This window comes from Giraffa tippelskirchi, chromosome 10 (assembly GCF_054371585.1).
Source record: "Giraffa tippelskirchi isolate mGirTip1 chromosome 10, T2T-mGirTip1v1.2.pri, whole genome shotgun sequence".
NCBI lineage: Eukaryota > Metazoa > Chordata > Mammalia > Artiodactyla > Giraffidae > Giraffa > Giraffa tippelskirchi.
In genome coordinates, this window is record NC_137284.1 from 113,859,579 (window position 1) to 113,887,537 (window position 27,959).

Consider the following 27,959-nt stretch of genomic DNA (forward strand, 5'->3'; position numbering starts at 1 on the left):
AAACCCTGACTCTGAGGCTTTCCTTATTCTCACAGTTTCAACTAGTACTTCCACGTGAATCTATAGTGCTTCAATATCTACTTTTAAACTGTCTCATACACAAGACCTGACTCTATATGTTGTCTACCTATCAGACATTTTCCCTTGAAGATTCTGACATGGTTCAAATGCAACATTTGCACCAAACTAACATCAAACCAGTTTTCCACAAAATTAACATCAGCTCCCAGAAGCCTCTCAGACTTGAAACTTGAGAACCAGTCAGTCTTGCCTTTAATCTCAATAGCTGGCAACACTCAGCTAATGCTTAGTCAGAATTCCTCATTTTCACACAGCCCTCTCTGTTCATTATAATCCTTTCATCACAGCACATATTTGAGAGTGTTCTACGTACTAGAGAGGTCAGCGCTATGACAGATATAAGTCATGGTCTATGCTCAAGGTGCTACAGTCTGTGATCTAGACGTGAGTGAGACTCAAGTTAGGGGAGTGTCAATGCATCTTCTAGATTGCTACCATTGCAGGTGAGGCTCACCAGAAAGCAGATTTGTTCTTTTTGGCCTCCTCCAAATTTTGTACTGTAAGCCTGAGTGCCTTTTATAATGAATGAAAAATACTTAAAAATACAGTGTGAAGGTGTTGTGACAAAGCCATGTGAACACAGAAGAAAACTGAGAGCAGTAAGTGAGGGAGAGTTTCTTGGAAGAGACATCATCTATGCTGATGAGCATGGAGGGTGAATTGGAACTACAGGATGAAGGGAGCGGGGCTCACAGCGCCAGTGCTTGAGGGAGAGTTCAGGCAGAAAGGATGAAATGTAGCTGCTGCTCCTGGGTATGAAGAAGCATGTAGTGTGAACTGTAAGTTCAGAAAGGCTGCAAGGTAGGGAGATTTGAATGGTGAGAGATGAGGCTGAAAGGTCAAGCAGCAGGCAGTTCATGAAGAGCTGGAGGGACAGAAATGTGGACTTCATCTGGGAGCCCCAGGTAGATGCTCCCACATCACCTAATGCAGGCGAAAAGAACCCATGGCCAAACAAGGTGTTGATTAATGGATGCTGTTTTGTGAAACTCATTTAGAAGCAAAAGCTGATTTAGAATGAGACGCTTCATGGTTGGCATAGAGTTTTCCAGCCACTGCAAGGTGACCTGACTCAGGCAGGGAAACCAGTCTGCTGAATGTGGAGAGAAGACAATTTATACATGAACACGTGCATGTGCGCACATACACATACTCTTAAAGGGAAGAGCCAATCCACATTCAATTTGAAAACTCTCCAAGTGACTGCCAAGCTTCGCAGGTATCCCTTACATATCTCTATGAACTCTCCACAGGTCATATCAGTGTTAACTGTTAGCAGCCTGAGAATCCACTACACACACACATTCGGGCCTTCCCGATCTAAAGCTGCAGGGATGTTTTGCTGAGCACTTACCTTCCCTTTGCAGAGCTCAGCACCTCTGCGTATTGCGAGCCAGCTGGGCTGGGCTGCCTGGGGAAGCCTGGAGATTTGCTTTTTTCCAGGGCATCTTGGATAGCATCCACGCTCTTTCCTCTCCTGGCTCCATCCTCTGTGCATGTGGGGAGAACCAACAGGCCCTGTGGGCACTGCTTTGGCTCCTGCTCCAGCCCCACCGCTCCCGCCCCACCAGCACTGCCTGGTGGACTCACTCCTCTCACTCAAATGGTTACAATATGCTTCTCACTGCAGTCCTGCTCCCCTCCACCTGTTCTCCACCCGACCACCTGGACGATCTTAGAGGCAGAGAGATTAGGGAGTCACCTGCTCAAAACTTGAATGACTCTGATTATTTCTGGCAGAATCCAAACTCCCCCTGCCCTTTTTTCTGAGCATTTCACATACCCGAGGCCCTCCAGTGGGGTCTGGCCTCAGCCTCCCTCTACGGACCCATCTCCCACCATCCCCACCTGCTCCCTATATCTGCAGCTTCCTGGGAGCACTTGCCATCAGAGGTACAGATACTGCAGGCTCATCCCTCACAGGCCTGCTTATTCTGTAATATTTTCCCCTTCTTCTCTGACAGGGTGCAGTGGGAAGAATGGGCTTTGGAGTCAGACCAACCTGGGTTTTATTCCTATAATAGCATTACTGAGTATGTGATCTGGCATAAGGTATTTAATCTCCCTACAGTTCCTCATGTGTAATTCAAGAATCTTATTCTCTCCCTCTGCATACTGTTGTGAGGATCAAGTCAGGTAATATTAGTGCAACAGGATGTGGGAGGGGGCTTATCCTGTTGCCTGAGCTTCTAATGACTCTCTGGAGAGGATGTGAGGTGATAAGTAACCCCACATGAAACAGCGGAACAAGACACACCACACAGGATTTACAAAGAGGGGCCTCCAAGACCCAGCAATCATGATCCCAAAAGACTGTGTGAGAAAAGGCTGGAGATGAAGTGAATTTCATGAGGTTTACATATTAAATTTGCCCAGTAGCCTCATCTCACTTGAGGTGAAAGATAAGAGTGTGGGTCTTTCCAACAAAATTTGTTGTTGTTCAGTTGCTCAGTCACGTTCAACTCTTTGCAATACAGTGGACTGCAGCGCACCAGGCTTCCCTGTTTCTTCACAATCTCCTGGAGTTTGTCCAAACTCATGTCCATTGCATCAGTGATGCCATCCAACCATCTCATCTTCTGTCATCTCCTTCTCCTCCTGCCTTCAATCTTTCCCAGCATCAGGGTCTTTTCCAACGAGTCAACTTGTCGCATTAGGTGGCCAAAGTAGTGGAGTTTCAGCTTCAGCATCAGTTCTTCCAATGGATAGTCAGGGTTGATTTCCTTTAGGATTGACTGGTTTAATCTCCTGGCTGTCCAAGGGATTCTCAACATTCTTCTCCAACACCACAGTTCGATATCCTCCTCAAAAAAATCCCCTTGGAACTTCCCTGGTGGTCCAGTGGTTAAGAATCTGCCTGCCAATACAGGGGACATGGGTTCAATCCCTGCTCTGGGAAGATTCCACATGCCTCAGAGCAACTAAACCCATGAGCCACAACTACTGAGCCCATATACCACAACAACTGAAGCCCACGCACCTAAAGCCCATGCCCCACACTGCAATGAAAAGCCTGCAGGCTGAAACTAGAGAAAGCCTGCACACAGCAACGGAAGACCCAGGGCAGCCAATAAATAAGTAAATAAGTCCCCTTTCCCCCTCTCTTACTTAGTGCCTAGTCGAAACTTTAGCCTCAACATCCCTTTACAGAAACAAAAATATTAGTTAAGAAATCATGACACCACAATGCATGAGCTGTCCAAGAGAGAAAGGAAGAGAGAGGCAGCCAGTTACTACCAGAGGAACTGAGTGGTGGCCAATGTGACTGCAGCAGCCAAAGTGTCTCGTTTCTCAAAAGCTCTGTTCAGAATTTATTACCCATCTTCTTCTAGTCAAGGAAGGTTGGTTGTAAGGTTGCCAGCTTGCTCAAATAAAGAGAGAAAGATATTGAACAAGTGTAGGGGCAGCTCTTGAAGTCTGCCACAGCTGGTCTTCATGGGGATTGCAGACAGGAACTGGGAAGCCATGAGGGATCCAGGCAGATTTAAACCTGACCTGAGTCTGAAATTTTGTTTTAGTCTGGTATGGATTTTGTTGTAACTGAAATTGGGACTGGTTTAATCATCACAAGTGAGCTGGAAAGATAGGTATCTGATATTGTCAAAGTTCTGACAGACCGTGTTTGAAAGAGTTAAATAAAAATGTTTATAGATTGAAGCCTAGTTCACTGGGCCCATTCAGTAAATAAGTATACCCTGTATGTAAAATCATCTAGCACAGTGTTTGGCATGTAAGAAGTGCTAATAATTACTAGCTATACTAATAATCGGAGAAGGCAATGGCACCCCACTCCAGTATTCTTGCCTGGAGAATCCCAGGGACGGCGGAGCCTGGTGGGCTGCCATCTATGGGGTCGCACAGAGTTGGACACGACTGAAGTGACTTAGCAGCAGCAGCAGCAGCATACTAATAATCAGTTCAGTTCAGTCACTCAGTCGTGTCTGACTCTTTGCCACCCCATGGACTGCAGCACGCCAGGCCTCCCTGTCCATCACCAACTCCGGGAGTTTACTCAAACTCATGTCCATTGAGTTGGTGATGCCATCCAACCATCTTATCCTCTGTTGTCCCCTTCTCCTCCTGCCTTCAATCTTTCCCAGCATCAGAGTCTTTTCCAATGAGTCAGTTCTTCGCATCAGGTGGCCAAAGTATTGGAGTTTCAGCTTCAGCATCAGTCCTTTCGATGAATATTCAGGACTGATTTCCTTTAGGATGGACTGGTTGGATCTCCTTTCAGTCAAAGGGATTCTCAAGAATCTTCTCCAACATCACAGTTCAAAAGCATCAATTCTTCGGTGCTCAGCTTTCTTTATAATCCAACTCTCACATCCATAAATGACTACTGGAAAAACCATAGCTTTGACTAGACAGACCTGATACTAATAATAGTTACTATCATTATAGTATTATCACCCAGGGTATAGCACAGAGTATTATTAAGCTATTCACGTGCATATCTCTCCCTCCACTAGAGCAACACTCCATTTGTTCCACAAGTAGTAGATAGGGTAAAAGCAACTTGGGTGAACATGATTCTCTGCCACCCAGCAATGAAGAGCCAGCCGTAATGCACACAGAAAACAGTGGGACCTGGAGAGCTTGATGCCCAACAGCAGAGCATGTGTTCATTGGCAATGACCGACTACTGCACAGAGATGCTGGAATTCTGGATTCTCTTCAGAAATGACTTCTGACAAGAAGCAGGAGAAACAGGATATAAGGAGAGAGGCAGAAGGGAAGAGCAAGGATGTTTCTAGGTGGCCAACTATGTGCCAGGGACTGCACCAGGACCTTTACATTTGTTATCTCATTGAACAAGATGAAATAATGGATAAACGCATGTGGTGGCTTGCATCACCCCCACAGAACATGGATACATTTTTTTTAATGTGAAATGCTGGCCCAGAGAGCTCTGAGCCTTTTTTCTTCCATTATAATTTTTGTGTAAACATGAAACGACACGAGTTTAAAGATGGAGCCTCCTGGGATACAAGCATAAGAGTTCCTAATATAATCAAAATCCTCTTATTTATTTTCTTGCCTAAGTGGCTTCTCCCAGGAGGACAGCAGTTGCATTTCCCTCATTCTATGCAGTGGTGGTTGCAAATTAATGTTCTCTGCCATCAAAACAGTTCTATGTACCTCTCTGCCAAATGTAGTTATCTCATTCAGTAACGGGTACAGCCTGAAGACAGTCGAGTTTTAAGTCCTAGATCTTAGAAATTCTGGGCAATTAGCCACTCACATGCAGAAAAGAGTGAGGAACGGCAAAAAGGCAGTAAAACAAAACCTTGTGTGACAGCTGTTGTTCCAAATAATATGTCTTTTATGCTTCTATACTGTTCTCTCAATCGATAGGCTAGAATAAGTGAATTAAGGTGATAAGAGGAGAATGAAGACAAAGAATGGAAAGGTGATGAGTAATTAGCAAGTTCTCAGCATTGGTTCAAAATAGTGGGTATGAAAAGTAAAAGCTGAAGAATGCCTTTACTTTCAAACAGAGATCAGAAGGTACACGCCTAAGAAAAAGCTGTAGAAATGTCGCTTTAGAGAGAATTTTAGAATCAACACATATGAAGCACATTAAGTGAAGGATATACAAGATTATAATTATATCTATACACAAACCTGTAGAATTAAGTTATACCAATATAATAATCTGTTGAATTAAATGCATAAGGTTTTTTTTCCCTATCTGATGTTTATCAGCCAGGGTGTATTTTTCATTTTAGAAATTTCTTGTGTGAAAAACTACTGCTTCTAGAATAAGCATTTCTTGATGGATCTTAGCATAGTTGTATCTGGCAAGAATTTACTTCCAGAAATTTGGCTGGAGATAGGAAGTGAATTTAGTCATAAATACATCTACATGGATTGTTCAGTCCATGTGCTCTCTTAAAAGAATATTACTTTATCTTTCATTACTTGTGTTGAACAATTCTAAAACATAACTGCCTTGCTCATCTAGTTTCAGGTTTATATGGAAAAGTGGGTATAATAAGTCCACTTAACTCAAAACTTGTGGATTGTGGGGTTAGAGGTCTCCGGTTAGTGTCCCCGATTTTCTCCAACTGGTTCTGTGAGTAACAGTTCCTCACCAGACAGTTAGTTGCCTACCAGGTATTCACTCTCTCCCTGCCCCTCATTTCAGAAACACCATTTTGCCCACAGCAGCAATATATCTAGCTCCTAACATTCACTGCCCAGAGCTCCTTGCAGCCAAGGCTGAGGCTTCATTTTCTAACTAGGTGAGCTCCTCGGCTGCATGCATCGTTCTAGGTTTTATTCACAGAATATTACTTTAAAAAGGAAATAGTGGCTTAACCATACTCCTGTGAAAGGAATCAGGCTAACCCTATACCTTCTTGTCCAATTCCCTGAAAAAGAGTCATTCTAGAATTAAGCTGTATTTGATATATAACATCAGGTTGTCTCGATATTTTAGGGCAAGACTTCTAGCAGAAGAATGAATCAGGGCTTAAATTGGAAAATATTCAATTTAAAAAAAATTTTTAAGTTTTACAAGATTTCAAATAATGTTCACTGTTGACTATCTTGGAAAAACTGAAGACCCTAGAATTGAAGAATCATAGGTACTTTTTCATTTTCTTTATACTTCTTGATGTTTTCCAGATATTTCACAATAAAGATCTACCACTCTGTAACCAGGAAAAAAAGATATTTTGGAGTACAATAAAAAGGTTTAGAGGAAAAAGCAAAGGCCTGATAAATATAATTTCCTTAGAGAATAGCATTACATAAAATAGTATTAATAAAAATAGTTATCAGCATTGACATTTTCATCAAATATGCTTTTGAATGTCAGCTGAAGTTTGCTTCTATCAAGTGTGTGTTCCAAGTAAGTGAAATATTTAACATCCGAGGATTTAGTAACGTACTCTGTAAAATTCCCACTGATCTAATAACTTTTCTCCTTATGGACAGACAAGAAAACCCCATTATCTTCAATGCAGGAGTCTGCTTACATAAATAGCCTAAATCATGGGGCTGGAAGCAAGAACTGAGCAAGTCCAAATGACTCCCGGCTAACACTAGTATGACATTTGGTTAGGGAACATGTCCCAAGAGAAATGTAAACTATTTGAAAACATCCTGTTGCTAAAACTTGGACATAAAAAGAATGACAAATGGACTAGACTCAGAATCTTGATTCTAAGCACGCATGAGTTTGGCTCCTGTAAATACAATTTTGGCCCATACTATTTTTCATGTTCCCTCTTATGGATATCTTCCCTACCAAATGAAGACAGATCAATCGACATTTACTACTCATGCAAGAGCAGGTTGAGAGCAATCAGCACCCTCACTTTTGGCCCTGGGGGTGAGCAGAGTAAGTCACAGAATCCTCAATCCTTGTGGAGTCTTCCATCCAGCTTCCCTCCAAGGCTGAGACCTGGGGACTGATTACAACCATCTGCTTAAGAGCTATTACCCTGACCAAAAAAATGAAAAGCTACAAATTGTTAAACAGAAGGAACACTAGAAAAACAGGGCAAAATGACCAGATCTTATACCATGCTTGCAATTCATTATCCCTGAATAACTTCCAATGCATTCAACTGAAATCTCAGAAGGTATGGGACAAGTGGCAAGGGAGCTACGGGTTGAGACTCACACTGGAGTTGGACCATCAATGTATGGGTCCAGGAGCTCAGAGACAGTGTGTGAATGTTAGTGCTGCATTTTCTCCACTTACAGTCTAACTCCATTTGGGAGAATTTGTGGGAAGGCTTTTTCTTGTCTGGGAGTTTCTTTACTGTCAGATTTATTCTTTCAAGATATTTTTAAGGCAAAGGAAGTGTAATAGGAAACCTGCAGCATATTAAGAGCTAGCTACTCTTTTGGAAAAAGTGGAATGATTAAGTGAACACTTTGAAGCAGGCAATGTGTGATCAATATGTGGAGAAAGAGGATCAAGATGAGGCAATCTTAACTAGAAAGAGACAATAGAAGAGGATTTCAGTGTTAGCACCATTTAAAAGCCAAGTGTTCCTCTGATAATGAACTGTAGCTACAAACCACAAGGGATAACTGCCTATTGCTTTATTAAAAAGTAAAAAGACAAGGATGTCTAGACAAGAAAAATATTAGAGATCATGTATTAAATGTTCTTGTACTGGAAAATAGAAAAACTTATACGGTTCCTTCTCACTTTCCTGTTTTACAACCGAAACCTAAGAAGTGAAGACATTGTGGAGGAAATTGTCTGGGACTCAAGGCCATTCCCACTTAAAAGACAGGCAGGTGTCTTAACACACCTGAAAGTTTCCTTCTCATCAAAGGAGGTAAGAGAGTAGATGCTCTGAGGGTAGGGTCAGTATCTGAATTATTTTTATGTTCCCTTCTCCCCAAACACAGTGTTGACTACTGAGAAGGCACTCAATAAATGCTAGGTGAATTGAGTTGAACTGAATTGAATTGTAATAACTTGGATTTTTGTTCATCTTGTTCTTTAAGTAATATTTTCTGTTGGCTGCTCTTTAGATTTGAGCCTTGGTGTGAATTGTACACAAGGCTTAGGAAACAGGAAAGAAAGATGGAGAACAAGGACTAAAGAGTTTGGGATGAAGAGGGTGAAATATGGTCTCGATTTACACCCATCTGTTAAATGAGCAAGATGGACGAGGATGACTTCTAAGTTCTTTCCAGGTTTAACACTTTATGAGCTTTGCTACATCTCCCATCTCACTGATATTTTTGCTTTTAGCACCTCACAATTCAACCCTTGCATTTACTGCTCTGAAATATTGCATTTTCTATTCATTCCATCACTATTAATCTAAAATATTGAAATGTCCAACAAAGAGGGGCTTTAAATAAAGTATTTATTGAATAAAATATGAGACATTCCTATAACAAAATACTACTGACAGTGTAGCTGGTAACATATTGATATTGTCACTAGATGACCATTTATTAATGTGGAAAGTTTTGTTCATAAGTAAAAAAAAAATAAAAACTATGCTATCATAGTAAATGAAATACTGGAATATCTGGAAAAAGATTCACTAACATATGACTGTCTCCCAGTGGTGGGATTATGAATGACTTTTATTTTTCTTTTGGGGTCAATATATTTTCTTATATTTTTACAAATCACTTATGCTATAAAACAGGAAAGAAATAAAATACCGCATCTCAACCCAACCTAAAAAAGATTGCTTGGGCTGTTCTTAAACTTTCTCTGGAAAGTGATCTTTGCCCTCCATTTATCCATTGAATGGATAAGTCCTTCTTACCAATTTCACAGTGAGGCTGCAGATTTCCACTTGACCCAGAATTTGTCCTTTAGTTTGCATCAGCTCTATCTTTGCTTAGGCTCTTCCCGAACACTGCCTCTCCCCAGTTCTTCTGGCCTAGATCTAGTCAGGATCCTAGATTCATCTAGGTTCCTTCTTGTGTCATGAAGCTAAAAAAGGCTAAGAGCTCTGTTCCTAGACTGTTTTGTGGGTGTGGTTCTGGATTTGATTTAAGTTTTTCATTGAGATGCTCTGGCATGAAGACTAGAACACAGGAAGAGGTAGATGCTACCTTTCTGCAGTGATGCTGCTTAACGCACACACTGACACTGGTTGCAGCAGCCCAGCTCTACAGGTCATGCATGTTGGGTGGCTCTGGGGTGGCCAGATTGGTGGCAGTACAGTTCCTGTCAGAGTTTCCTGACCTCTGCACCACAACTCTATATGAAAGTGAAAGTTGCTCAGTGGTGTCTGACTCTTTGCGACCCCAAGGACTATACAGTCCATGGAGTTCTCCAGGCCAGAATACTGGAGTGGGTAGCCTTTCCCTTCTCCAGGGTATCTTCCCAACCCAGGGATCGAACCCAGGTCTCCTACATTGCAGGTGAATTCTTTACCAGCTGAGCCACAAGGGAAGCCCTAAAGATGCTGACATGCTTCACCATGTGGGATCCAAGGGGCTCTAACACTTGCCCCTCTGCATTGGAAGCACAGAGTCTTAACCATGGGACTGCTACTGGAGTGTGAACTCACAGCCAAATGTCTGGCCTGAAGACCCCCTGACTTATTCCTCTGGCTGTTCCAGTGAAACTGTAGGCGCATAAGTCCCTCTGTTTTATCTCTTTCTACTTGACATGCCTGAAGTGGTTTAACTTTCTGCATTGAACCCAGAGAGACACATTATCCAGGCAGAGTCTGCTGCTGTTAAGCCGCGTCAGTCGTGTCCGACTCTGTGCAACCCCACAGACGGCAGCCCACCAGGCTCCGCCAGGCAGAGTCTACTGACCATGCAAAGCCTGGTTTAGGTCCTATCTTCACCATGAAGACCTCACTGAAGAGTGTGTGGATCTAACTAATAATGACCTCACATGGGGGATTCCACTAGACTAGAACTGAGAAAACAGACTGCTGAGGGTCCCCCTTGGAGGGTTTTAATTTGTTTTCTATCTGGGGTTTCATGTTAAGATTTCCTGGAACAAAGTGTTCCTTATCAAAAAGAGTTCTAGAACCCACTAGGCAAACTTAAGACAAGAATATTCTTGCATAGAATATGCTATTTCTTGTAAAATATCTGTGATGTTGCAGCCAAAAGGAATAGAAATAAGAATGGGATTCATTCTCGGCTTTCCTTGGGGTATGGAACTTGCGCATTTCATTGCAAGAGACATAAAACCCCACCCTTCCCACTTCAGTTAAGTCTGGCCCCCCATCTTCAGTGAGACAGGAAACAGCTGTTTACCATCCTCTCTTTAGCATCCTGAGTCTGTGCAAGCTCTTTCAAATTTTTTGTGCATATTCAAAATGAAATTTGAAGGTTTCTGCAAGAGAATTGATGATTTATATCATTTTGTGCAGAGGGCTGTTCTAGTGAGAGCCTTACTGTGCTCTCTCCCATCATGGTAAGGCTCAATAATAAGAGGTCAAAATAGAAATGCCTTTTTTCACCCATAAAGTTGAGGAGTTCATCTGACATACATACAAAACTAATAGTTGTAGATTTAGTACATTTCTCTGTAAATCTGAACTTGAAGACCCACAAAAAATTTTTTGTTTGAACTACAGATTCTACAGAAGTAGGGATCACCACTCATTCCCCAAAGATGTTATAAAGAAAGAACAGTATGATGTTTATGATTCATATTAACACACCTTTCATCAACAGAATTCTAATTACTTGTTAGATTCCACATAGGGATGATGTCGGGTATTTCTGCTTATCACTATCTTTGGGGTGAAGCACAGCAACTGTTTGATGATGTAAGACCTGATGATCATAGTGTTGGGAAGCACTGGAGGATCTTTTTTTTTTTTTTTAGCACTGGAGAATCGAATCTCCAAAAGAAATTCTGGGAAGCATAAAAGTAACTCTGGGTAGTATTACATATTTTCTAGGGCCTGGAAGAATTGTTTCCAGTACTATGGACTCTTTAAATATGTGAGAGAGGCTTCCTTTGTCTCCATCCCTTTTAACTTGCTGGAGCTTTTGTTTGGAAACTCCAGTGGAAGACTGTTTCCTTCCAAAGAAGAATCTCATGTGAGTTGCCGTTTTTTAATTTTTAAATTGAAGTTAGTTGATTTACAATATTGTACTAGTTTCAGGTGTATAACACAGTGATCCATTTATATGTATAACTTCTCTTGTGTTTTTCTTTGGCTGTGCTGTGGCTTATAGGATCTTAGTTGCTTGATCAAGGATTGATCCCAAGGACACTGCAGTGAAAGCACCAAAGCCTAACCACTGGATCAACAGGGAACATATATATATATATATATATATTCTTTTTCAGATTCTTTTCCTTTATAGGCTATTACAAAATATTTCTTTTGCTATACAGTAGGCTCTGTGCATTTGCATTTAGACTTGGGATTTAGGAGGCAGACACACACCAAATAACTAAGTCAATGGGTGCCAAGAGAATTAGAAGAATGTAACATTATTATTATTTTTTAAATTAAGTATAATTGCCTTATTAATCCTCATTTGCATAATACTCGGTAAAGCACTTAGCTAATACATAGCTATATTTGCAGTTTTATTCACCCAGAATATTTCTATTCACCATTTATATAGCACCTATTGGTTTATGATGCTAATATAGTAGATTCATGTTTCTGTTAAGACTTAAATGAAAGAAGTTGAAAGCCAAGTCCATTATATTACCTTCTTTATATAGAACCTTTCATCATGAAGGATTCCAAATTGCTTTACAAAGTACAGTGAAACCCTTTTACAATGAATTCCTAAGGGGTAGCTACAGTGGTGTTAGCTGCAGCATTTCATTGTATGAGCACTGCATTCAGCATTATGGGGTTGATGGGGAAGGGGTAGATTTTACAGTCTTGTAGCCCTGGGGAACTCAGGTTGTGTTATTTGCCAAGGTGTCTATAGTCCAGAGCAAAGGAAAAATTAAACTCTGCTATTGGCCTATTATTAGATGAATTTTTAGTCTTACAATATAAAGAAAGTATGCATAAGGAAAATAGTGCAAAGGAAAAAAAAGCACCTTAATATAATAAGTGAGAAATACATCAAATGCAGAGAACCTGCTAGTAACACCAAGTATTTGGTAACTATCACATTTTATCAAGAACACAATTTTCCTTCTTTTTAAGTGTTCAAGTATAACATTCAGAGAAGTATACAAACTGCAAGGTGACAACTCCATAGATTTTCATGAAGTTGGCCCACCTGTGTAACCAGTTACCTGTTGAAGAATAGAATGTTACCAAGACCCCAGAGGTCCCCATATGCATCCTCTGAGTTATACCCAGTATCCTGAAAGGAACTACTCTCCTGACTTATAACACAGTAGGTTAGTTTTGCCAGTTCTTTAACTTTATGCATATAGAATTACACAGCATGTACATTTTTATAATGCCCCCTTTTTGCTCATTTTTATGTCTGTGAGTTTATCTACATAACTGTATATAGCAATAGTTCATTCACTTTGATTGCTGTCTGGTAGTCCATTGTGTGAATGTACTGTAAGGGAGGAAAAATATTTTTTCTCTACCCTTTTAAGTTCTTAACTGGGACCCTGTAACAAAAGACAGGTTAACAAGAGAAAAGCATACAAATTTATTTAATATGTTTTACATGACTCAAGAGCCTTCATAAGGAAATGGAGACATGAGGAAATGATTAAATCTGAGTGTTTTTATGCTAGGTTTGATGAAGGGTGGAGAGATATGATAGGACAAAGGGTGTAAAGTAAGTACAGTAAACTGGGGGAGACTTAGCAAGGCCTGTTCATTCAGCTTCCTCTCTGTGTCCCTTCATCTTTGGAGATAAGGATGCTCCTTTACTCTGAATATTGGGAGACCATCTTTCACATGACAGCATGAGGGGGATTTATGACCTGCTTCAAGGGAAGATCAGAAAGTCCTTCCTATACATGCCATTTCTCAAATTCCTTTAACTTTAAATATTCAAGATGCCATATTTTAGGGTAGTGTGTCCTGAACCCCATCTGAGTACTATAATTTATTTCATAAATTATTCATATGCAGAATATATAAAGAACTCAATCAAAAAGAAAAAGGCAAACATCCCAATAGAAATGAGGACAAAAATTTGAGCAATCACTTTGACAGGAGTGAAAAGGTGATCAATTTCATTGATTATCAGGGGAATGCAAACTAAAACCAGAAGATATCACTATATTTCTATCAGAAGGGTTAAACAGAAAAAGAATGATAATACTGCATGTTGGAAAGGTGTGGTGATTCTGGTTGGCATATAAAATGGTACAACTACTTCGGAAAATTGTTTGACAGTTTCTTGACAAGTTAAACACACACCTACTTCACTCCTAATCCTTCTCTAGATATTTATCCAAGGGAAATGAAAATATATATTCATATAAATACATGTTAAAAATGTTCATACAACTTTACCCATAGTAGCTTCTATCTGGAAATGGTCCAAATGGCCATCAATAGTATACTGGATAAATAATTTTTCTTCTTTTTAATAACTCAAAAATGGCTTTTTTAGCAAGCAGAAGGAAGGCAATAAAAAGGATCAGAGCAGAAATTAGTGAAATAGAGAACACAAAATTGTAAATAAAAACAATGAAGCCCAAAGTTGATCCTTCAAGAAGATCAACAAAAACTGAAAAAAAACTTTTAGCTAAACTGAACAAGAAAAGAGAGAAAACTCAAATTGCTAAAAATCAGAAATGAAAGAAGGGTATTATTACCAGCCTTACAGAAATAAAAAGCATTATAAAGGAATACTATGAACAACTGTATGCCAATGATTTAGATAACTTAAAGGAAGTGTTAGTCGCTCAGTCATGTCTGACTCTTTGAGATCCCAAGGACTGTATTCCACCAGGCTCTTCTGTCTATGGAATTCTCCAGCTTTGAATACTGGAGTGGGTCGCTGTTGAATTCCTGGAAAGAAATGAACTGTCAAATTTACTCAAGAAGAAAACAGAAAACTTGACTAAGCCTATAAGTAAAGAGATTGAATTAGTAATCAAAAAACCTCTCACAAAGAAAAGCCCAGGCCCAGATTTCATCACTGATTAATTCTATTGAACATATATAAAGAATAACCAATTCAAATTCTTCACAAACTTGTCCAAAAATTAAGAAAGAAGGGAAGACTTTCAACTCACTTTATAAGGCACCATAATTTTGATACCAAAATCAGACATAAAAAATATCATATGGAAAGAAAACTACAGAGCAATATCTCTCCTGAATATTGACCCCAAAGTTCTCAATGAAACACTAGCAATATGTAAAAAGGATCACACACTATTCTCAAGTGGCATTTATCCCAGGAATTCAACACTAACACCTGAAAATAAATTAGTGTAATACACCACATCAATAGAATATGGACAAAAACCACACACACATAGTCATCTTGAGAGACACAGAAAAAGCTTTTGACAAAATTCAATTCACCATTTTTGATAAAAAATATTCAACAAACAGGAATAAAAGAAAACTTCTTCAATCTAATAAAAGACATCTATGAAAAAGCCAAAGCCAATATCATCAGTTCATTTCAGTTCTGTCACTCAGTCATGTCTGACTATTTGTGACCCCATAGACTGCAGCAGGCTGCATGTTTTTCCCCCAAAATCAAAAAGAAAACACAGATGTCCATCCCTACTAATTATATTCAACACTATACTGGAAGGTCTAGCCAGGGCAATTAGGCAAGAAAATGAAATAAAAGTTATACAGATTGAAGACAAAGAAATAAAATTATCTTTATTTACAGATGACACGATCTTGTGTATAGCAAATCCTTAAAATCCACTAAAACAAACTATTAGAACTAATAAATGAGTTCAACAAGGTTGTAAAATACAAGATCAACACACAAAATTCTCCTGTATTGCTGTATGGTAGCAATGAACCAACGAAAAGTATCAAGGAAATAGCTACATTTGTTATAGCACCAAGAAAAACTAAAATACTTAGAAATAAATTTAACAAAAATTTATTGTTTAGCAGGTTTAACAAAATTTTGCATGCAAAACTCCTGCTCTGAAACCTATAAAATGTTGCTGAAAGAAATTAAAGACCTAAATAAATGGCATAGCATCACATGTTCATGGATCAGAAGATGTAGTATTGTTAAGATGGCAATATTCCACAGATTTATCTATGGTTTTGGTTTTAGCACAATCCTTTTCAAAATTCCAGCTGACTTCTCTGCAGAAGTTGACAAACTGATCCTAAAATTCATAAGAGAATACAAGGAAACCATAACAGCCAAAACAATCTGGAAAATGGACAACAAGTTGGAGAACTCACGTGTCCCAGTTTCAAAACTTACTACAAAACTGTTGTATCCAAGACATTGCAGTATTGGCATAAGGGTAGACGTATAAATCAATTAGTAAAATTGATAAACAAACAAAATAACATAAATAAACATTTATGTCAATTGATTTTTGACAAAGCAATTCAACAATGAAAAGAATAGTCTCTTTAACAAATTATACTTGGACAGTTAGATATCCACATACCAAAAAATGAAGTTAGACTCCTATGTCACATCATATACAAAAATTGACTCAAAATGGATCAAACCTAAATATGATTGCTGAAACTGTAAAACTGTTAGAAGAAAACATGGGGGTAAATCTTTGTGACCTTGTATTATGCAGTTTTTAAAAAAAACATATTACACTAAAGTACAAGCAACAAAATAAAATAGGTAAATTGGGCATCATCAAAATGAAAAACCTCTGTGCTTCAAAAGACATCATTAAGGGGCTTCCCTGGTGGCTTAGTGGTAAAGAATCCGCTGGCCAATGCAGGAGACATGGGTTTGATCTCTGGTCCAGGAAGAAACCACATGCCGCAGGACAACTAGGCCTGTGTGCCACAACTACCGAGCCTATGTTCTAGAGCCTGGGAGCTGCAACTACTGAGCCCATGTGCCACAACTACTGAAGCCCAAACACTCTAGAGACTGCTCTGTAACAAGAGAAGCCACTGCAGTGAGTAGTACATGCACCACAACTAGAGACAAGCCCCCATTTGCCACAACTAGAGAAAAGTCCGCACAGCAACAAAGACCCAGCACGGCCAAATAAATAAAATTATATTTTTTAAAAAGACATCATTAAGTGAAAAGACAATTCACTGAATGGGAGAAAAAATTGGCACATCATATATCTGATAAAAAGACTTCTACCTAAAATATAGAAAGAGCTACTACAATCTCATTAAAAAAGGCAACCCAGTTGAAAAATAGATAAAGGATTTGAATAAACGTTTCTCCTAAGAAGATGTATTAATACAAATGGCCAACAAGCACATGAAAAAATGATCAAAATCATTAACCATTCATGAAATGAAAAACAAAACCACAATGAGATGTCACCTTACATCTAGTAGGATGCCTAGAGTGAAGAAGACAGATAATAGTCCATGTTAACAAGGAAAAGGAGAATTTAGAACCCTCATATACACTGCTGGTGTGAATGTAAAATGGTGCATCCACTTTGGAAAAAATTATGGTGCTTAGAAATGAAACAATGTTTCCATTCTCAGATTGTAAATGAATGTTCATAGCAGCATTATTCATAATAGCCAAGAAGTAGAAGTAACTCAGATTTCCCTCAACTGATGAATGGATAAATAAAATGTGATATATCTATACAGTGGAATATTGTTAAGCAATAAAAGGAAAAGAAGTACTGATGCATTCTACAACATGTATGAACCTTAAAAACATTGTGCTACATGAAAGAAGCCCATTACAAAGGCCACATGTTATATGATTCCATTTTACATGAAAGGTCCAGTCTAGGCAAATCTATAGATATAGAAAATAGGGGTGTAGGATGCAGATTTGGAATGAGAAAGTGACACACAAGAGGTATAGAGTTTCGTTCTGGGGTAATAAAAAATGTTCTAAAGTTGATTGTGGTGATGAATGCACAACTTTGTGAATATACTAAAGCAACTGAATTGTACATTTTAAACAGGTGTAAAGTACATGAATCATATCTCAATAAAACTGTTTTAAAATAGCTTTGTTTCCCAATTACAAAATCAATCACACATTTTTTTGTGGAAAACTTATAAACGATTGAAAATACAAAAGGATAAAAGAAAAATCAAACATAATTCCACAGATAACAAGAGTTAACAGTGGGGTGAGTATCAAGGACACCCTTTTGCTCTTTTGAACAAAGGAGTAAATTCCCTAAAAGCACAAATTATCAAGAGCTTTATTGGCTTTACCAGTTTTCCAGACCAAGCCTTGGTATATGACAGAGCCCTCCCATTGTAGAAATGTGTTTATTCTCCAAAATGGCTAAAAGGTTAAGCTATTTTCATTTTAGCAAGTGAAAGTGAGATCTCCTGGGGATTTGGCGAATTGGGACGGCCAAGGATAAGTTTGTATGGAAGGTAGAGGAAAGAGTCTGGGCATCTATGAGGCATTAGGGGACAATGAGCCTTTGGGAGAGAAGGAAGCAGAAATAGAAGACTGAAAGGTGAAGTAGGGACACAACTTTGAAGATGTTTTACCTGTATCTGTGATTTTGCATGGTTAGTCCAGGATCTGACAAAAGAGGCACACCATTAACCATGTCTACAGGTCCTTTCTAGCATTAATGTCATTACTAACTATAATCTCTCCTCTCTTGGATGGTATGGCAGATTGAATTTCCCAGAGATGGCAACACTGATACGTTTATCCCATCCCATGTGATCTTTTTACAAGTACCTGACATTTCTCCACCCAGAGATGGAGGTCCATAGACTTCCCCAGGTCTATATTCCCTCCCCTAGGATCTTAGTTTGACTGACCACAAATGGAGTGATGATATTAGTATATAACTTTCCAGGATAGGTCATAAAAAGGATATAAAGTCCACCTGGCTCATTCTCTCAGGACACTTGCCCTTGGACCCCATCTACCATGTTTTCAAGAAGCCAAAGCCACAAGGAAAAGCCATGTATGGGTATTCTGACCCTCAGATCCACCTAGGCCTTTAGCCCACAGTCATCATCAACCTCCAGACATAAGAGAGAAGAACCTACAGACGCTTCCAGCTCTCAGGCTTTCAGAATTCCAGCTGCTACCGACACTGAGGAACAGACTTTCCTGTTATGGTTGTCTTGATTTCCTCAAAAGGACCCACAAAGATAAAAAAGTGAGGCAAGAATCGAGGAAGTTAGATTACTTTCTTCTTGCTGAATTTGGTGCCATTTATACTCCAGTTTTCAATACCCAATAACCTTAATATAGTTTTAGAACTTATAACCACCTGAAGAATCCCACTAACTTAAAAAATCTGAATCTAACAGATCTACCATCTCATATGAAGACAGCCCAAGTTGTATCTTAGAAAATCTAAATTTCTGCATATGATGGTTTTATAGGTTTTTGAATTTCACTGGATTTCATAATGAATTTCTGCCTTTACTAGTTAACTACTCAAGATACATTTCTTCCTTCTGGAATATTTTTCCTGCTACCCATGAATATTAGGCTACCCATGTTAGCCTAGTATTACCCCACGTCCAAGGTAAGAGAAATCCAAGTAAGATGGTAGGTGTTGTGAGAGGGCATCAGAGGGCAGACACACTGAAACCATAATCACAGAAAACTAGCCAATCTGATCACACGGACCACAGCCTCGTCTAACTCAACGAAACTAAGTCATGCTGTATGGGGCCACCCAAGATGGACGGGTCATGGTGGAGAGGTCTGACAGAATGTGGTCCATTAGAGAAGGGAATGGCAAACCACTTCAGTAGTCTTGCCTTGAGAACCCCATGAACAGTATGAAAAGGCAAAATGATAGGACACTGAAAGAGGAAGTCCCCAGGTCGGTAGGTGCCCAATATGCTACTGGAGATCAGTGGAGAAATAACTCCAGAAAGAATGAAGGGATGGAGCCAAAGCAAAAACAATACCCAGTTGTGGATGTGACTGGTGATAGAAGCAAGATCCGATGCTGTAAAGAGCAATATTGCATAGGAACCTGGAATGTTAGGGCCATGAATCAAGGCAAATTGGAAATGGTCAAACAGGAGATGGCAAGAGTGAATGTCGACATTCTAGGAATCAGCAAACTAAAATGGACTGGAATGGGTGAATTTAACTCAGATGACCATTATATCTACTACTGTGGGCAGGAATCCCATAGAAGAAATGGAGTAGCCATCATGGTCAACAGAAGAGTCCGAAATGCAGTACTTGGATGCAATCTCAGAAACGACAGAACGGTCTCTGTTTGTTTCCAAGGCAAACCATTCAATATCACAGTAATCGAAGCCTATGCCCCAACCAGTAACGCTGAAGAAACTGAAGTTGAACGGTTCTATGAAGACCTACAAGACCTTTTAGAACTAACACCCCAAAAAGATGTCCTTTTCATTATAGGGGACTGGAATGCAAAAGTAGGAAGTCAAGAAACACCTGGCGTAAAAGGCAAATTTGGCCTTGGAGTACAGAATGAAGCAGGGCAAAGGCTAATAGAGTTCGGCCAAGAAAATGCACTGGCCATAGCAAACACCCTCTTCCAACAACACAAGAGAAGACTCTACACATGGACATCACCAGATGGTCAACACCGAAATCAGATTGATTATATTCTTTGCAGCCAAAGATGGAGAAGCTCTCTCTCTATACAGTCAGCAAAACAAGAGCGGGAGCTGACTGTGGCTCAGATCATGAACTCCTTATTGCCAAATTCAGACTTAAATTGAAGAAAGTAGCAAAAACCACTAGACCATTCAGGTAGGACCTGAATCAAATCCCTTATGATTATACAGTGGAACTGAGAAATAGATTTAAGGGACTAGATCTGATAGACAGAGTGCCTGATGAACTATGGACAGAGGTTCATGACATTGTACAGGAGACAGGGATCAAAACCATTCCCATAGAAAAGAAATGCAAAAAAGCAAAATGGCTGTCTGAGGAGGCCTTACAAATAGCTGTGAAAAGAAGAGAAGCAAAAAGCAAAGGAGAAAAGGAAAGATATTCCCATCTGAATGCAGAGTTCCAAAGAATAGCAAGGAGATATGAGAAAGCCTCAGTGATCAATGCAAAGAAATGGAGGAAAACAACTGATTGGGAAAGACTAGAGATCTCTTCAAGAAAATGAGAGATACCAAGGGAATATTTCATGCAAAGATGGACTCGATAAAGGACAGAAATGGTATGGACCTAACAGAAGCAGAAGATATTAAGAAGAGATGGCAAGAATACACAGAAGAACTGTACAAAAAAGATCTTCACGACCCAGATAATCACGATGGTGTGATCACTCACCTAGAGCCAGACATCCTGGAATGTGAAGTCAAGTGGGCCTTAGAAAGTATCACCTCGCACAAAGCTAGTGGAGGTGATGGAATTCCAGTTGAGCTATTCCAAATCCTCAAAGATGATGCTGTGAAAGTGCTGCACTCGATATGCCAGCAAATCTGGAAAACTCAGCAGTGGCCACAGGACTGGAAAAGGTCAGTTTTCTTTCCAATCCCAAAGAAAATCAATGCCAAAGAATGCTCAAACTACCGCACAATTGCACTCCTCTCACACACTAGTAAAGTAATGCTCAAAATTCTCCAAGCCAGGCTTCAGCAATACGTGAACCGTGAACTTCTGGATGTTCAAGCTGGTTTTAGGAAAGACAGAGGAACCAGAGATCAAACTGTCAACATCCATTGGATCATCAAAAAAGCAAGAGAGTTCCAGAAAAACATCTATTTCTGCTTTATTGACTATGCCAAAGCCTTTGACTGTGTGGATCACAATAAACTGTGGAAAATTCTGAAAGAGATGGGAATATCCGACCACCTGACCTGCCTCTTGAGAAACCTGTATGCAGGTCAGGAAGCAACAGTTAGAACTGGACATGGAACAACAGACTGGTTCCAAATAGGAAAAGGAGTACATCAAGGCTGTATATTGTCACCCTGCTTATTTAACTTATATGCAGAGTACATCATGAGAAATGCTGGACTGGAAGAAGCACAAGCTGGAATCAAGATTGCCAGGAGAAATATCAATAACCTCAGATATGCAGATGACACCACCCTTATGGCAGAAAGTGAAGAAGAACTAAAGAGCCTCTTGATGAAAGTGAAAGAGAAGAGTGGAAAATGTTGGCTTAAAGCTCAACATTCAGAAAACTAAGATCATGGCATCTGGTCCCATCACTTCATGGGAAATAGATGGGGAAACAGTGGAAACAGTGAGAGACTTTATTTTTTTGGGCTCCAAAATCACTGCTGATGGTGATTGCAGCCATGAAATTAAAAGATGCTTACTCCTTGGAAAGAAAGTTATGACCAACCTAGATAGCATATTAAAAAGCAGAGACATTACTTTGCCAACAAAGGTCCATCTAGTCAAGGCTGTGGTTTTTCCAGTAGTCATGTATGGATGTGAGAGTTGGACTGTGAAGAAAGCTGAGCGCCAAAGAATTGATGCTTTTGAACTGTGGTGTTGGAGAAGACTCTTGAGAGTCCCTGAGACTGCAAGGAGATCCAACCAGTCCACCCTAAAGGAGATCAGCCCTGGGTGTTCATTGGAAGGACTGATGTTGAAGCTGAAACTCCAATACTCTGGCCACCTCATGCGAAGAGTTGACTCATTGGAAAAGACCCTGATGCTGGGAAGGATTGGGGGCAGGAGAAGGGGACGACAGAGGATGAGATGGCTGGATGGCATCACCGACTCAATGGACATGAGTTTGGGTAAACTCGGAGTTGGTGATGGCCAGGGAGGCCTGGCCTGCTGCGGTTCATGGGGTGGCAAAGAATCTGACATGACTGAGCGACTGAACTGAACTGAAGTGAACTGAGGCCACCTATGTTAGGTAGACTTTGTTAAGCTGTTTTGGTTATGAAGTGGTAAGGTGCATGCTTTGATTTGAGATCCAACTGAGAGCCATGAATTTTCTACTCAGCAATAGCTTGTATCTACTTTTTGAAAGAGACGTAGTGTTATTCGTTAAGTAACCCAGCTGGTAAAGAATCTGTCTGCAATGCAGGAGACCCTAGTTTGATTCCTGGGTTGGGAAGATCCCCTGGAGAAGGGATAGGCTACCCACTCCAGTATTCTGGGTCTTCCCTGGTGGCTCAGACAGTAAAGAACCGCCTGCAGTGTGGGAGAACTGGGTTCAATCCCTGGGCTGGGAAGATCCCATGGAGGAGGGCATGGCAACCCTTTCCAGTATTCTTGCCTGGAGAATTCCCATGGACAGAGGAGCCTGATGGGCTACAGTCCTTGGGGTCGCAAAGAGTTTGACACGACTGAGTGATTAAGCACAACAGCACGGCATTTAGAGCCTTGGTGACCATCTTTGATCATTTTTGCATCAGATATACAAGAAATATATCTTCCTTTGAGGGGAAAGAAATGTTATTTTTCACTTTTTACTCTTTTTTATTGTTTGAATTTTTAATTATAAGCATCCACTTTGTAATAAAAGTCCACTTTTATAAGCAAAAGAAAACCAAAATAGGTAATTTTTAAAAAGGACCCTGCTTCTGCAAGGTGTTTATTTACTTTCACCTGCCTCCAATTTCTTAATTTCCCTGTCTTTACATCTGTGTGTAGGTATAACAAAGAAAAGTTCCCAGTCTTGGCAACTGCCATGGAAAAATTGGAATTTCTCTTCCAAAATTCCCACCCACATTCCCCAGGCAATTGTAGGTGCCATAACTATTTGGAAAAAGCCTGTTAGTCTGCAAAGACTACTATACTTTGTCTTGGGAATTTGAGCTCACTGAGGACAAAAACACTTCAACAGACAGTTATTTAAAGATAAATCTAAGTCAAATTCTGAATTAAATGTTTTATGATAAATAGTTCTGGACACAATATAGGAGGACCTCACCTGTACATTGTGGGCTAATATTTTATTCGATCTATCAAAAAGAAGGATGGAACTAGTCCTGAGAGCTTCATGTAGGAGAAGTACGAGGGCCTGCAATGTGGGGGTTGAGTGAGGGGAGGAGAGGACATGAGGAAAGGGATCCAGGGGTGGCCTTCCACAAGGCCATGGACAGTGGACCCTTGGAGTGGTTCTATCTGAGGTCCAGGCTTCAGTGTCTCTTCCATGATTTACAATCTTAGACTTCTTATACACCAAGAAAAAGTCTGGCTGAAAGATATTAATCTAAGGAGGATTGTTTGATGGACATGTAGTATACCAAGTGTTCTGGATTATGTAGATTTTCTCTTTTTCAAGCCAGCTTCCAAAATATCATCTTGTACCATATTGTTTTGGCAGGATTGTTTCCACTGAGCTTGTTTTGGTATAATATCCTCTGCTTACATTGCTGCTGCTACTGCTGCTAAGTCGCTTCAGTCATGGCCAACTCTGTGCGACCCCATAGACGGCAGCCCACCAGGCTCCTCCGTCCCTGGGATTCTCCAGGCAAGAATACTGGAGTGGGTTGCCATTTCCTTCTCCAATGCATGAAAGTGAAAGTGAAAGTGAAGCCTCTCAGTCATGTCCAACTCTCACTGACTCCATGGACTGTAGCCTACCAGGCTCCACCATCCATGGGATTTTCCAGGCAAGAGTATTGGAGTAGGGTGCCATTGCCTTCTCCGGCTTACATTGACAGACACTCAATAAACAGCCATTTGACAGTCATTACTGCATTTGCCCTTAGGATATTGTTAAGTACAGTGTTTGACAGGATTCAGTGTCCTCTACATAAGGAGACGTGTGTAAATTTCAGACAAAATCCCAGAAAAGTATTTTATTCTCCTGAGAAATTGATACTTTCCCTCATGGATAACATGTATCACATTATAGATTATGTTTACCCTCTTGTTTTGACTGCCAGGTATCTCAGTGCCAGATTTGCCACTCCATTTTAATAATTATTGGATCAAATGGCAGTGTATCTATGTTACCACTTTAACCTTGGTGTTGTTTTTTTATTCGCGATATTTTTGTGACTCTGGTTGTAAAGTCTACTCTTTTTTTTTTATACCGCTTATCCTCATACTCTTCCTCAGACCTTTGGTAAGGTCGCCCAAGTATGTGTAAATAAACAAAATAATGGAACAATGTAAGGTAACCAGTTTTACTTGGAGCTACATGGGACTTAGGTGATCTAATCCAATTCCCTTGTTTTACATGAGTAAAAAGAAGACTCAGCAGGGTTAAGCAGAGTGAAAAGCCAGCCTAATGTTCCCGAGACAGAAGTTTTCAGGGGCTCAGGACTTTCAGGGCTAAAATCAGGATTAGTTGGGTGCCCTGCTGGGTTAAGTGGTTTTGCTAAGGCACACGGCAGTGAATAGCAGAAATGGCACCATGGCCCAAACCTCTGGTGAAGTAACTCAGCTCTTTCCCCTTATTAAATGTCATCCTAGAATGTGGTTTTATGAAAGCAAGAGTTGAAAATAGGCCTCTATAACAATTTGGTGTCCATTTCTTAGTTCCTTCATTAAATTTTTTTTTTCTTTCTCTTTTGAGTTTTAACCCTTTTAGTTTTTCATAGGAAGTTATACTTGACTTCTCTCTTGTGTACAGCTGTACCCATAGCTAGAAAGTTCTAAGCATTCCCTGAAGATGAAGGCCTCATCCTCATACCTTCCTTGGCAGATAAGGCTGAAGATAAGCTTCTTGCAGGTGAGAAAGGAAATTTCCCTTTGTTCCACTTCTCCAACTCCCCATCTCTGTTTTCCAGGGCAGACGCTGAAACTTCAAGAATGTACATTCACAATGGAGCTATATAAAACCATGTGATCTCCTATGTCATTTTCCCAATAGAATATTATCCATTTTGAGGAAAGGAAACTAAAAATATCTCCTTCCCCACTCTTTTTACTTCCTCAACCAGATCTGAGGAACTGAAAATTACCTCTAGTGGTTCTCTGAGCAAAACAGCAGCTTTCACAACTTACCATGGAAGCAGATTCTGGAAAAGTTTTTTACAGGCTCAACTTATACATGAAACTATTCTTTTATTAGTCCAATATCCAATCATTTAAACTAGTGTTAAGCAAAACTTAGCACTTTTAAAAATGGAAATCTAAATAGTTTTCTTGCCAGTTTGGGGAAAAAATGAAAAGTGGAAGATTTCTGGGAGCGCCAAGATTGCTCTAACTCCCCCTTGGTACAGGGTTCCTCTGGGTGCAAAACAAAGTGGTCCTGTGTCAGAGCTGATGATGGTGACTACACAGGAAACTCTCAGTGATGGCACTCCTGGCCTCCGTTAGGAGGGCTTGAAGTGTCCCACTCCTAACGTAGCTGGCTGCCTCGGCTGTTTTTAAAATGAAAATTTACTAGAACCTACAGACAATATTGTGTAATCCTCAAAAGACTCTCATTTTTAATCTTTAATCTTGACTTTATTTTGTGAGAACTGATGCAGCAAGAGAAAATAACTTAGTACTCAGCCCCACTGCTCAGTAACCAAAGTACTCACCCTGCCAGCAATCTCTTCCCTTCCCCTGCCCTTCGTCCCTCCCTCTCTATTTTCCTCTGCTTCTTCTTCTCTCCTTCCCTCCCTCTCTCGCTTCCTTCCTTTTTTGAGAAGGGTATTGTAAATATGGGGACAAGTTATATCTAGATGTTATTAGTTTTCAATTCTTGATTATGTTTTTGCTTCCTCCTTTTGGAATGTATCTCCTGATGGCTGGAAATGATCACTCCTAATGGTATCTTTCAATTTCAAAAACAAGTGAATTGAGTCTTGGTGGTATGCTTGTTATGCTTATTGTAGAGAATCTCTAGGAAAGCAGTCATGATAAGAATCTTGGTGTGGGTTTACAACTGGCCTCACTACTTCAGCTCTGCTTGCCACATAAATTTATTCAATATCTGCACTGTACCAAGCACAAGGAACTTACAATATGGGGAAGAGAAACAAAAATGGCAGCAAGTTGGAGTTAAGTTCTAAACATAAGTGTAAGCAACATGTTTTTTACATTATAGTGCTGGTAGTGGGGGTGTGTTTGTGAGTGTGTGTGTGCGTTCACTGCAATTAGAGAAAGCTCCCCTATGAGAAACAGCATTTAAACTGTTAGTCATTTTCCCATCCATCTTGGGCTAGCATTGTCTCTTGGTGAGAATACATAGCTATTGATGTGCTATGGCCTAAGGGGCTCCAAAAGCTCTGTTACCCAAAAATGTCTTCTCCCAGTGGCCTGTCACGATGCCTGGAATCCCATTGTTGGCCTTAGTCCTTTAACTCAGGATGCTGCAACTCTAGAGGACATAAGTTAAAAATGTCACCATATTCCCTCTGGGAGAAGCAATACATTTACTGTTGGGCACACATGATATCAGGGTTTCCTAGGTGGCTCAGTGGTAAAGAATGTGCCTGTCAATGCAAGAGATGCAGGAGACGTAGGTTTGATCCCTGGATCAGGAAGATCACCTGGAGGAGGAAATGGCAACACACTCCAATATTCTTGCCTGAAAAACCCCATGGACAGAGGAGCCTGGTGGGCTACAGTCCATGAGGTCACAGAGTCTGACACAACTGAGCTACTGAGCATGCACACATACACATATCACTTAGTTTATCAGATCAGCTAGTTATCACCTTGGAAAGTGAAACAGAGGGTAGGTGCATTTTACTGAGTTCCCCCAAGAAAACATTTGGATCTTGTAACAGTGCCATAGACACTGTAAGGGCAAGGAAGGAGGTCCATAATGTAGAAGAGGGAGACTAGAAAACACACTTCACTCATGAAATATGAATGTCCCTGTCTCTGCTTTACCTCCTTCACTGAATGGATTATAAGTGAGGAGTTAGGGGTAGGGATATGACACTGTCAGGATCCTTTATGGATGTTACTTTGCAAACAGAGTAGAAGCTTCAGGTCATCAACGGACCCAAGATCGGCAAAGAATGCAGGGCCCACACTCTTCACCAGCTATCATAACCAAATGCTCTGTTGATTGGCTACCTAGCATCCATATCTTCATGCCCCTCCTGTGTACCAAATTTTTAAAATCTACTGGCCATTTTTTGCCCATGAAGCTCTTGTGTTTCAGGAAAACCTCCTCCTTTGTCCACCTTGAGAGATGAGGCCTGAAAAGTTTAAACAAAGTTCACATATCCCATTCATCTGACCCGCTATCAACTTGTAGGTGGGCATGCAACCTGAATTGATCCAATGGGGTGAACTTCCAGAGCTTTGCTTAGCAATCTCTCACTTACTGTATGAGAATGAAGGGGCAAGCAGCCCAGATTATGACTGGAAGCCATCATTTGAACAGTAGATGAAGGATCCTTTGACTCTGGCCAAAGCTGTAGCTGGCAGTGCAGAGAAATGGAAAGAAACTGGATTCTTGAGGACAAGATGGAGCCTTTGGATAAGGGAATCCTGAAGCTTGCTCCTCCAGTTGTCTTGTTAGGACCATGGCCTACCAAATAACCTGACAAGTATGGTGTGAGGACCAGTTACATTGCCATTACCTT

General features: G+C 40.2%; 1 protein-coding gene across 3 annotated transcripts in view; it reads right to left on the bottom strand.

Moving 5' to 3' along the window:
• The window catches only part of LOC145523848 (uncharacterized), an 85,349-nt gene that overhangs the window by 11,538 nt on the left and 45,852 nt on the right, over positions 1–27,959 (bottom strand). Inside the window, exons 5-6 of one of the 3 annotated variants that reach the window (XM_081534957.1) lie at positions 25,118–25,228; positions 1,436–1,571 (exon numbers count right to left, since the gene is read on the bottom strand). The exons of the other annotated variants lie outside the window; for them this stretch is intronic. Coding sequence (XP_081391083.1) covers positions 1,436–1,571; positions 25,118–25,228 — 247 coding nt within the window. The remainder of the gene's footprint in view (positions 1–1,435; positions 1,572–25,117; positions 25,229–27,959) is intronic. 3 annotated transcript variants of the gene reach the window in all.